Source organism: Sus scrofa, chromosome 4 (genome assembly GCF_000003025.6).
Source record: "Sus scrofa isolate TJ Tabasco breed Duroc chromosome 4, Sscrofa11.1, whole genome shotgun sequence".
Classification (NCBI taxonomy): Eukaryota; Metazoa; Chordata; class Mammalia; order Artiodactyla; family Suidae; genus Sus; species Sus scrofa.
This window is the reverse complement of record NC_010446.5, coordinates 122,826,296-122,838,880: the sequence shown is the minus strand read 5'-3', so window position 1 is coordinate 122,838,880 and position 12,585 is coordinate 122,826,296. Positions and strand designations below refer to the sequence as shown.

Here is a 12,585-nt window from a genome sequence, read left to right as displayed (position 1 = left end):
TCCAGCACTGGCACAGGTCGGTGATGGCAAACAAACCACCACAACCAGCCGGATACACCAGCCACGGGCCTGTTTGCCTTAATTTCTCCCAAGGGTCTCTCTTTCCTTTCAGGCTGCCGACCCTATGAGGATGGGAAGGGGTCTGCCCAGCTCCGAATGTGGTTTTCCAGCTAACTTTGCGTGTTTAGAATTTTATTGACAGTGCTCGGCATTCCTTGGAGCAAAGGAACAAAATGCATGTAGAATTCAGGAGCAGCGGGACGGTGAGCTGAGTTCCCCTTTCAGTGCTTGCCCACTGGGCCTTTGGTGGGACCCCGTGCGGGTGGGGCGCCCTCTGGGAGCGCTCCCTGGACCACATCGGCCCAGCCATCCACGCTCAGGCCTCATTTTCACTCTGCTTAGAATCCTTTCCCTCCAGTTGTGGGACGGAGAGTCTTCTGCCAGATTTTGTTTGCACTGGGACAGAGGACTCCCCACCATGCCCACATTCCGACCGAGGTCGTGAAGGCAGCTGGACTCAGCCAAGCCTGGCATGGCTGCCCTGAAGGAGCTGCAAGCCGGATCGAGACCCAATTCTGCCCCCGGACAGCTCTCAGTCTAGTTTACCTTGAACTAACTCTAGAGACGACACCCCACTCTCTGTCTTACCTCGTCCTTTTGTCCAGTTTTACGAATAATCCAGAGAATTTTTCTTTTCTCCTCTCCAACCCTCACCTGCAGCTCAAAGGCCCATGGGAACGTCCTCCTGCTAAGCCTGCAGGTGCTTGTAGCATCTCCCCTCTTCCCCACAACGTGACACACCACCCATTGCTATGTGACCTGTGATGCCTCCCGGCAGGCAGGGGATTGTCAGGCTGGGTCCAGCGTCTTGCTTGGGCCAGGGGCACAGGCACTGAAGTGACAGGGAGCCACTCCGGACAGAAGTTTGAGACGGCAGCTAAACGATCTGGCTGCCCTAGTCTACCAGTTTTTTGCTTTTCCTTCTACCCTGATCCACGAGGGTCTGTCACCTCTGGTTTGGGTCCTAGCAGGAGATGACATTAAGAAGAGCTGCAACCACAGAGTCAGCCCACAGCCACCAAACTGTAAGTGTGTGGTATCTTTATATTAGTCAAAAGCCACTGAGAATTTTAGGGTCATTTGTTACTGCAGCAGAGTCAGCTAATACAAAGGCCAAACTCTATAAATAACATGTGAAAGACAGAAATAGTCACAATATCCAGTCACCTTTATTTATATAAAAGTATATTAAATAAATTATCTCAATATATACAAACAGAACAGTTTGCCTCTATAAATAGAAAACCCCATATAGAAAACCTTTTAAAAAGTATATAAATAAACACAATGTTGACTATCAACCTTGAAGTACCTTAAGCTGTGTAGGTTGTTGGCAGTCTTATAACAGAAGGGTGAGCTGTCACGTGTTTCATCAACAGCCTTCAGGTCAGTTAAAGTGCTAAACTGTAATGCAGATTAGGAATGTGCCCCCGATACAAGGCTGCCGCGTGTAACACATTCATATAAAAGTTTTGCTAAGTGTTCTGAACCTCCAAAAGTACTCAAAATGAAACAAAACCCCTCAATACCACGTCACACAAGGACAGACCTGTTAGAAAAGTCCACCAACTCCCATCTTGCTCCCTCCCCCCAGTTGGTTTGAAGTCACCTTCTCAGAAGTTCTTCCCAAGTCCACCCAGGGTTTTCCAGGGCATTTCTTTTTCCTTGGATGACCTGGCTTCACCTCAATGTAGAGAACATACAGTCTCAAGAATATTATGTGCAAAAGGTGCCGTAGTGTTAAAAGACATTTCAGAACCCTCGGAATTGGTTGTACCGCTCATTACATGCCCAAGTGTCTAATGCTAATGTTGAAACCAGAATGCTCGTCGCGAGACCAGGTCAGAAAAGAGCCTTCCTGGAGCCCAGGGGTTGTGTTTCCATGGATTCTACTCTTGTACTGTCTCAAAAGCTCTTGGTCCCCGCGCGACAGGAGCGCCGCGGAGCTGGCAGGTCTGACCGCGAGACCGTCACGCCACATTGAGGGGCGCGTTCTCCTTCCCACTGGGCCCTGCCCGCTCCTTCCTGCACTTGTACAGAGACACAGACAGGACGAGGACGAAGACGATGACCGCAAACACCACCGCTCCAACGATGAGGAACAGTTCTGAAAAAGAAGAGGGACCACGTCGAACCCCATGTTCCGTGGGTGGAAAGCAAATCACACCATCCTGCTTTTGCCTAACGGGCAGTTGCCTTCCCCCACCGCCCACTTCATCCATTAGGAAAGAACCTCTCAACCTCTAGATGTTTGGGGTAACGGACAGCAGTGAAAAGCATCTCATAAACTGGGTGATGCTCACAGCTTAGACAGACCCATGTACGTGGGAGCAAGAGCGCCTTTTAGAAACACGTGGCTAAAAATGATGCTGTGTTCAGAGGCAACGATTATAGTAGGAGATACACTCTCAGTGCAAAGAGATACAGAGCACGACCGAGATTCAGCTAAAGAGACGACAACCGGGGCACTAAGAAGGCTTCCTGGTGGAGGTGGCATCCGAAACGATTCTCAAGGACACCATTCAGCAGACAGAGGAGACAGCGGAAGCAGAGTGAGTGTGAAGACAGAGGCAGGGGAACCCCGGCCGGCTTTAGGAAGATGGGTGTGAGGGCCGATGGCCGGAAGATGCAGGACCCGAGGCGAGGTAGGGCCCCTTCCTTCTCTCCGTGTCTTAAAGGGTTTCAAATGTGTAAGTCTCATCTCGGCAAGGCCCTGCGTGGTCATGACTATCCTGGCTCCCTGCTCCCTCGCACTCACAGCACTGTCCTGATCAAGCCTGGAGGAAGACTCCCGGGCTTTGAGCCTCTGGGTGTGGCCCAGCCCCCACGGCCCCTCCAGAAGAGATCCATTCCTCCCCTGGCGTCTGGGGCCTGGTGTGGCACCTATGTGGACACACTGGTGCTGGCCGGGCGCGCACACATGCACGCAGTGTATCCGACAGACTCAATCCCTTCCCTTCATGGGGTACAGCCTCTGTGGCAACAGCCCACAGGGGGTGCTCACCAGTGTCCATCAGGTGCAGCAGCCACGGGTCCAGAAGCTGCCCCCAAACCCTCAAGAGCAGTTTAAATAGTTTTGATGCTAAATCCTAAACATGTACCATGGGCCTGGTGCTCAGCAGAGAGCTTAGTACATAACAGGCGCTCAAGAAAACATGCTAATACAAGGGAGCATCACAGAAACATCCCTGAATGCCTAAAATTATGAGTACCCCAAACACTAACGACACTAAAATACGAGGGCTGGTGTGTCCCCTGCAGGGGGGCCCTGCCTCCCAGGCCATCATGGGCAGAGCCACTCACCTCGGGACACAGCTTTCTCTTGGCTGGTGCACTCAATGCGACTTTCGGGACTCTTCTGGTTAACTCTTCGGGATGGAATCACTGCTTGAACACTGAAACAGTAGTTTTCTCCTTTATCCACGTCAATCAGAAACTCATTAGTGTTGGTCGTGGCCTTTTTCTGTTAAAAGATAGAGTTCTTCCATGAGGTTGTGGGTTCGATCCTTGGCCTTGCTCAGTGGGTTAAGGGTCTGGCATTGCTGTGAGCTGTGGTGTAGGTTGCAGACTCGGCTCGGACCCCGCGTTGCTGGGGCTGTGGCATAGGCCGGTGGCTACAGCTCTGATTAGACCCCTAGCTTGGGAACCTCCATATGCCGCAAGTGCGGCCCTCAAAAAGATAGAGTTCTTGATTCATCTGGGTCCAGAGTGAAGTCTGTCCCCTCTACTAAGACACTGTGGTAGGAAAAGCCTACGTGGACACATGTGACATAGAAAGGATGGCAAGTGACTTGGCTCATCAGTTCCACCCATAACTGCTAAGGAAGTTTTTTCCCCAAGAATGAAAATATCCAACCCAACCTGGCCCCTTCCGAAGATGTTCGCAGCAACGGAAAAAAGGAGTGAAGGAGTAACTGCTGAATGGAAAACAAGTTTGGTCTCTGGATCGTCACGTGGGAGCTGTGGGGAGCCTCGGGGATGACTGGTCCAGGCCCTGGGCTGAGGAACCTGGGCATCTGAGGGGGCCCCACCCAAGGCGGCCGACATCCCCGGGAGACCCGGACAGAAGCCGCTCCCACTGCACCCCCCTGCCCTCCCACCCGCCCCGCGTCCTGGGGGTTCCGAGTTGGAGAAGAGGTGGACTGGAAAATCACGGAGCCGCAATTTAAAACAGGTCACAAAACCAAAAGAATGCTCACCTTTCCTGTACTCGAAGCTCTCCAGTAATAAAGGGTATAATTCAAGTCCTTGCCAAAAACGTCCCGCAGCCTGAGGAATGTGCCGTTCACCCTGACTAAGGTGCGAGCAGCTTCTACGGTCACATTCAGTTTTGTCCCGACTTGTTCAAAACTCTGAATCACTGGCTGTCCGAGGTTTGCTAAAACATAGAAAATGAGCTTCGTTGGAACCAAAGAATTCGCTACCAAGTAGAACCCCATTCAGTTACCGCGGTTCATAGCGAGCTCGTCAGCCCTCAAAACACTCGAGCACTCTGGCGGGGGTACACCAAGGGGCACCAGAGCCAAACCCTGCGACGTTCTGCAGCGGGCTGTCCCATGGGAAAGTAACGGGAGCCACAGCCGTCACTTCAAACCTTGTACCCATTAGAAAAGGTAAAAAGCAACGGCTGAAGTTAATTTAATAACATTTCATTTAAGATAATTTACCCGATGTGGCTACAGTATGACCTTGACAGTTCATCAGTTTGAGAACTTGGGGAGAGCATTTTCAAAGCCCATTGTCTTTCACACACTGGGCATTAGCCACATGTCAAGCGCTCAGCAGCCACATGTGGTTAACCAAACAGCTGCATGAGCTTCCATATTTGTAGATACAATTAATAAGCAGCTGTGGGAAAGCCCAGGCAATGTCCTTGGCTACCTCAAGGAACAGTTGTAACCACCAGGTCTCTGCGAGGGCTCAGTTACGGCGTGTGCTTTGGGTGAATGACAGCAAGACAAATCCCAATGATGTTGCAGGAATTACATGCAAGTGTGTGTGTGCCTGCAGGTGCATGCAGGCACACACATGCAAAGTATATAAAACATTTTCTCTTTTGCACCAAAAAAGGATTTAAAGCGGCTTACAGAAAACTAAAGACCTATAAAAGAAATCCTGAGGATGCTGCCTACGGTGGGAGAATAAATAGCACGATCCCACAGTTACCGGAGGCGAGTGGCCATGGGTGGGTCTGCACTCCCACCAGGGGGCCGGCGAGGCACCCAGGGAAAAGCCCCAGAGGTGGGAGACAGGATCTGGCCACGGGTTCTGGGCCGGCAGCCAGGCAGCTGGGGGGAGGCCACCCCCCTTTCCACCCTCCAAGCAGATACTAGTATGAAGGGCAAGCGGCCGTCTGTCCCTCTGCCCCTTCTCCATCCCTGCCTTGAGAAACGCCCCTCTGGCTGCCTGAGGGGTAAACAGAAGAGCGCCAGTGACACGCTTTCATTCTGACTCTTGATGGAGCAGCCGATTGCCCTTCTCCAAGGGCTGCACGTTCAGAAGCCGCTCAGAACCACTGCTGGGACCAAACAATGTACGTCCTCGTGGCAGGGACCCTGTGCGCGCCCTGCGTGGATGCTCAGGTCGGTTACTGGGCCACAGGCAGCGGAGAAAAGCACTCTGCTTTTCCAAACCAGCACGAAGGAAGCGGGGTGGCACTGCCACCCAGCGGGGGGCTCGTGCTGTCCTCGTCGGGGGTGGGGGGGTGGGGGGGTTAAAAAGATCCGCAGGCCCGATCATGAGATCCGAGGGAAACTGAACTTTCCCTGTGGATTTGTAACCATTTGAATAAAAATAAAAATAAGAATAACCTCAACTGGGACTTCTGGTCTGATGATGGGACAGAAAGCTCAGAGGAGAGTTATGCAAAAGCTCCAGAATACACATGAGGAAAGCCTGGATCCTCGGCGCTGGTGAACTTCCTGCTCCCTCCCCACCAGCACCGGTCCAGCCGGGTCCTGGTAGGCTCTGGGGACAAACCTGCTTCCAACCACCATCACCAACCCCAAAGTTCTCGGTCTGTGACACCTGCCTGCCCCCCCAAATCTGGAATGAGCGAAGAGGGCTCAGTGCTCAGCAGTCTGGGGAGTCAGAGGTGTCGCTGGATAGATGCATGGATGCGCTGACTCCCCGGGGTCCGCGCTCACGGGAGTAGGCGGAAGCTTCTGAGAACAAGGACAGGGACCGAGCTACTCACTGTCCAGGTAGGGCGTGAAGGGGGGCGAGTTGGTAAACGGAGGCTCCTGAGCGGTGAGCACGGTGTCCGCAGGATAGGACAGGACCCGCGCCACGTACGTCTCCTTCACGTTCCTCATGATCTCGTCCGTGACGTCACACTCCGTGTCTGTCGTGTGGAAGCATTTGTTTTTCCAATCTCCTAGTCTAGGGCTGACCGCAGGAGGAAGAGAAACAAGAGGAACGTCAGGACGAGTATCCAAGACAGAGCGCGTGCTGGCTTCAGGGCAGTGTTACCGCAGCAGCTTCTCGGAGAAGCTTCTTATAGAAACAATCCCTGGAGGTGTTTGCTCTGCTGAGCACTTTAGATGAGTCTCGAGTCCTCCCAGCAACCCGGGGGTGGCTCTCTGATTGTCTGTTTTTATAGATAAGGCAACTGAGGCCAAGTGCAACTGAGGCCAAGTGTGCCTGGGTGACCAGCTCAGAGTCACAAAGCTGGATTTTGAGCCAGAGAGCAATTCGACTCCTGGGTCTATGCTCTTAATTACCCGTTTAAAACACACATGATCTGGCATGATTATGCGGGATAAAGGACAACTTTCCATCAAGATTCAGTCTCTTACAGGCTACTTATTATATTCTGCTTATGGCAGTCAATATCATAATACAGTCTATGGAATACATTCTAGGGGGACCACGGCTGCTTAACACTAACCTACATGAGCCAGGTTCTGTGCTGGGCCCTGAAACATGTTCTCCCACTTGGTATAGTCCTTCCAAGAAGATACTGGGTCTTTCTCACATATGAGGACCCTGACTGACGCTCAGGGCTGCGAGGCAACTTGTACAGGGTCTCACCCCCCAGGAGGTGAGAGCTGGGTCTCTGTGTGATACCACAAGCTGTGCCATCAAAGATTACAGAATAACAGTCCAGGAAATATCTAGCCAAGGCTGAGACTAAGACAATCTGAGTAGAGACAGAGCTTTCTTCTGTAAAGTGTCATTGAGAGGAAATGATTTAAAGAATGACTAAAAATGAAATGATTCTGAAATGCTATAAAGAACTACTAAAAATGACATTTTCCTCCAGGACTGAAACAATTCCTAGGTGAGGGCACTGCAACCTGATCCACACAGAGCTGTCCCGCAGAAGCTGGCAGCCACCCTGCTCTTCCTCCCTCCCTGTCAACCACCAGAGCCCCCCAACTCATCATTCAAAGCCACGTCCAATCCCACCTTCCACGGGAACCTCCAGATCTCCCGCTTCCCCGTCCCCAGCACAGACATCTCAGAAGAGCACTGAGCGTGGAGGTGGGCCAGGGCCCTGCGTCCCTGGGCTCCCCTATTAAGCCACGTGGCTTGAGGGCTTGCACAGGGCCAGGCCTTTGAGTATTAGACTGTTGACATTTACAGGTTGAATGGGGGACAACAAGCTGTCATGTGGATTCCATTTGTCTAAATCCAGGCGCAAGACCATAAATAAGTATTTCTTAAAAGTCTGAACTGACTAACTGGGCTAAGAGGGTGTGGGTAACCCACTCTTGGTCCTTAAATCCATAAACTAAGATGGATGCAGAAACATCAGTTCAGACACTCTTAGATTTCTCGAGTTTTCTGTGATAAAAGTAGAGATCCAGTATTCATTCCAGAATGGCTGAAATGCACTGTAAAAAGTCACATCATTTCTATTTTAAAAAGTGAAGGCGAACATGAGGATTCTTCTCCATCCATAGCCAACCAGTCGTTTAGATAACAGGAGAAACACGGCTGGGCTGGGCGCTCTGGCTACATTCCACCCGAGAGATAGCATTTGGTTCCTCCCAGCTCCCAGGAGGAACCACAGCCCCCTGGCACAATTGAACACAAGCAAATTAAAGCCATAATGCGCTGTGGACAGGTTGGGAAGGGGCAATTCTGCAGGAAGTTCCTCTGAATGCTGTTAGCAGCACTGGACACTTCAAACGCGCCTCCGGAGGTTCTTCTGGGTATTATTGCAAAATCTCCCGATTTAGAAATAATAGAAGTTCTGCCTTAACTACTAAAAAATCCCAACAGAATCTGGACTCAGCAACTGAGGAGCAGGCTGTTTTCTAAAAACTTTAGAAGTTCAATTTTAGAATATAGAACATTCCACGGGGTCAGTACTGCAGGGCATGGTTCGGTGCTAAGCCTGAGCCAGAAACACTTGCAACACCACTGAAAAGAGCTTCCAAAAGGGAAAAACGCAGCTGGGGCTCCAAGAAGGGCTACAGGCACAGCAGCGGCACCCTGGGTTTGGGGACAGGCTGATGGGTGAGGAGCAGCAGGTCAAGGTGCTTTCTTCAGGGCAGGACACCAGGAGGGGAAAGTCGCTCCCAGTGGGAACGGCTTGCTTTCCCCATCTGACTTTGGGGCTGCTCATCAGACGGGCAGACCCATGGAGGAGGCCGTGGCCTCAGGGCTGGGTAGACCTTGGTTCCAGACCCGGATGGGCACGCACCATGGGGACCGTCAGGAACCAGTCTCTCACCTCACCGGGGCCAGTTTCCTCTTCTATAAAATGACTGCTAGGGTCCTTTCGCCCGGGAACCCCACATCACCCGTGGGGAGGTCTTGGGAGAGGGCGGGGTCCCTGGGAGGCTGCTCCCAGGTCCTCTGGCACGTGGGAAGATGGCTCGGCTGGAACACCCCCACCCATGTCTAAGGGCACCCCCAGGCACATCGGGGGCCACATCCACTTAAGTACCAGCAGCCACGCAAAGCCCAAGAACTTCATGTTAACAAAGGCTTATGTTTAAAAACCTGGCCAATCCATGGGAGTTCCCGTCGTGGCACAGTGGTAAACGAATCCGACTAGGAACCAGGAGGCTGCAGGTTTGATCCCTGACCTTGCTCAGTGGGTTAAGGATCCAGCGTTGCCGTGAGCTGTGGTATAGGTCACAGATGCAGCTTGGATCCTGCATTGCTGTGGCTCTGGTGTACGCCAGCAGCTGTAGCTCCGATTTGACCCCTAGCCTGGGAACCTCCATTTGCTGTGGGAGCAGCCCGAGAAATGGCAAAAAAACAAAAAACAAAAACCTGGCCAATCCTAAGTTCAGCAAACATGAGGAAACATATTTAAGACTGAATCTATTTAGGAGATAAGCATTCCTCCTAAAATCTTGTTTTCACCACCCAGCAGGAAAGTGTCTACCAAGGTCAACCTCAGCTCTCTCTGAGCGAAATTCCTGACTCTCAACCAGTGGAATCTGAGTCGACAAGTCTGACCGTCACTGTAATTATTACCTCCAGTTATGAAATTCCTTTAAATCTGTATATCTATATATGCACGCACACACGCACGCGCACAAATTCCCTTCCCTGTTGACTTGGCAACAGTTGTCATCAAGTTGATTTTGGAAAAAAAAAAAAAAAAAAAAGAATATCTGCCTAAAAGACCCACTCGATACTTGGCTGCATTCAGAATGCTGCAAAAGGTTTGGCACAAGCTAAACAAACAGCAAAGCACCTTTCATTTTAGGAAGAGATACTTCTGTGCTTTTCTACAAGTAGGGTCAAAATAACTTCCACACCTGTTCCCCTCTACTTAATAAGATCGCTACCAAGCCTCAGAACATTTCAGACACCCAAAACTTGCCAAGAATATGGTGCCACCCATCAAGGAAAGACAAGAGCACCCTGGGGTGAATATGCTGAATGAGGAGCTCTTGGGGCCAGCTGCCCATCAGGGAGGCGGCCGGATGAGCAGAGCAGCCCTGGCGCAGGGGGCAGACAGGGGCGTTTTCCTCCCCAGGTTACTGAGTCACGACTTTGACCGCCTCCAAGATCATGTATGCAACCCAATTTTGAATCACGAGTCCGAAAATTAATGAATCAAACACTGCTTGAGGGCAATGTATACATCCGAATTCCTCCCTGTCTCTTCTCCAACATGTTAGATCCGGCTCGCAGTCTAGACAGCAGAGAAAAAGACGGGTGGGCTTAGAGGAGATGAGTTCCCAGCGATCCAGAGCCACATCTATCGGTGCCACTGGGACCTGCTCAAGAAGGTTCATTCTCCACAGCTTACGTGCTGCTTAGGAAGTGCCCCACAATCTCCAGAAACTGACAAAGTTCTATGAGTTTAAGGTCTGGAAATGTCACAGGCTTGACAGAGTATGGCTCTGGACAGCAAATTTCCATGAATGCCTTCATCATCATGGCTAAATCATCCATTAATCAGCTTTAAAGACAACCATATTGAGCACAGCAAAGTGGAAACAGTTTTTTTTGGGTTTTTTTTTTTTTTTTTGGTACCTAGCTTACCTTATCTGAACAGTGTAGACATAATTAATGGGTTTGGGTTCCCACTCCAAAATGGTCTTGAAATTAGTTGACTTCCAAGTTAAGTTATATGCTACAATTACATCTGTAGTGCCTTTAAACAACAGAGAAACAGCTATTCAGTTTACATGAATGTCTCAGCACACGATTTTGGGTCGATAGCAGAAAACATCGTCCTACACCCGACATCACAAACCTCCTTAATTATTTCCCAACCACAAAAGCTTTAACTGAATTACCGTGAGACAAATCTGCATTTTTTTCCGAAACCCAGAATTTCCCCTCAGCAAGAATGACCTGGTAATCTCAGGAAACACACAAGGATCTTGAAATCCTTGTTTGAAATTATTCACAGGGAAAATGCCCTGTGACAGTGACCTGGAAGCACAGCCCAGCAGTCCTCATTGGCCCAGGCTGCCCATGGCCCAGCTAGGGAAGGGCGACAGGGAAGGGCAGGTCTCCAGGATGAACTCATTAGGTTTTCGGTAAATTATGGTAACAGGCAAAGCCCATGTGTGTGAGGGAAATTAAGAATGCATACACTAAAGAAGCCAAAGCTTGACTTTTTTCACTTTTATCTAAAATGTGTCCATACTGAAACTTCCACGGACACCCAGGCAGAGTTGCTATGCCTGTCCCATGAAATCGGTTAGGATGCTTTATTACTAAGGCCTGCTTGGCCAGTTCTCAGCGGGTCAGTCTCTGCCCTGCGCCCCAGCCCCTGCCCCCCCCAGACCAGGCTTAGAGGGCATGCATGATGTGGTGCCTGCTCCAATCCAAGCGACATTTTGCAACAGGATTGCCTCGAACCCCATGTAATACAGACGAACAAGCCCGAGGGCCGCTTTTTAGTACGGGCAGTGCATAGGTAATGAAGGATAATACTGAAACACTGCAGGTGCGGACCCCACGGCCCACAACCTTCACGGCGGCGGCTCCCTGGGAAGCTCCTTCCCTAAACTTAAAGCGAGAGCCTCAAACCCACTAGCAGAAGTGCCAGCGGGTCCTCGGGGGTCCTGGGGCAGCGGAGTGAGCCACTGCCAGGCAGGACTGTTCCCCCTCCTCCCAGTAGAGCGCCCCAGGGCTTCAAGGGGCGGGTGCCACTCACCTGTGGCTCCAGCCACCTGGACGAGGACCCAGCCAAGCAGGAGCGCGCGAGCAACGGCGGCCTTGGGACAGGACACCGGGGGTCCGGTGGGGGTCGCCATGTCCAAGAGTTGGCCGCGAGGTCGGGAGGATTCCACGGCGCCCGGGAGGCTGGGGTGGTGGGCTGGCGGCGCCTGGGGTCTCCGGTTGGAGCGGGAGGGGCGCGGTGAGCCCTGCGTCTGCGGGAGCCCGGGCCCCGCGCGCTTTAAAGAGCCGCGCGCACGCCCCCGCCGCTCCTCCCGCCGCCCCGCCCCCAGCCCGGCTCCCGACGCCCGGTGGGCGGGCCCCGGCGAGGCCCCGCCCTGGTCCCGCCCCCTCCCGTAGGAAACTCCAAGAGCCTGCAAGGGCTGATTCACCCGTGATTCAACCCGCCGCCGAGCGCTGGTTCCCTTCGGCGGCTCCAGGTGCTGAGCGGAACCGGGCCCCCAGCCGTCCAGCCCCCGGGGCACCCAGGCCTGGGTGGGCGGCAGGTCTGTGGGGAAGAAGGGGGCGGTGGAAAAGAGTCCTCGAGGTGGAGGGAAGCCGTCCCCGCTTCGGTTTGGCGGTGCGGTGTCTGGGCGGGCGGGGGCGCAGCACTTACCGACTTTAGTAAGAAAGTACCCGCTCCGGGCTGGGTTCGGGCAACGCGGAACAGTTCCCGGCGCTTTGCCTACGTGGGGCTCAGCCTTGGAATCGACAGCCAAGTAAGAGCGTGCAGAGAAGCAGAGCCTTCTCCCAGCTGCGGGTTCATCTTCTACCCCGAAGGCGACAATACCCGGGCTGCCTACCTCCCGGGGCCCTTAGCGTAGGTCTCTGCAGGTGTTTTACAGGTTCCAAGGTCACCCAACCCAGGCCCGGCCCAGCCCATCTTGGGTTAGTGATCGAAGAAGAGCTGCCCCCAGATCTGGCAGTGTGCCTCTGGGA

The 12,585-nt window shown here is 52.4% G+C and overlaps 1 protein-coding gene across 2 annotated transcripts; it reads right to left on the bottom strand.

Moving 5' to 3' along the window:
* On the bottom strand, positions 1,208 to 11,863 carry F3 (coagulation factor III, tissue factor). Of its 2 annotated transcripts, NM_213785.1 has the most exon segments (8): positions 1,212 to 2,040; positions 2,043 to 2,056; positions 2,058 to 2,167; positions 3,364 to 3,523; positions 4,260 to 4,438; positions 6,257 to 6,447; positions 10,519 to 10,630; positions 11,645 to 11,863. In NM_213785.1, coding segments are annotated over 8 exon segments (876 nt in total). In that variant the 5' UTR covers positions 11,745 to 11,863; the 3' UTR covers positions 1,212 to 2,030.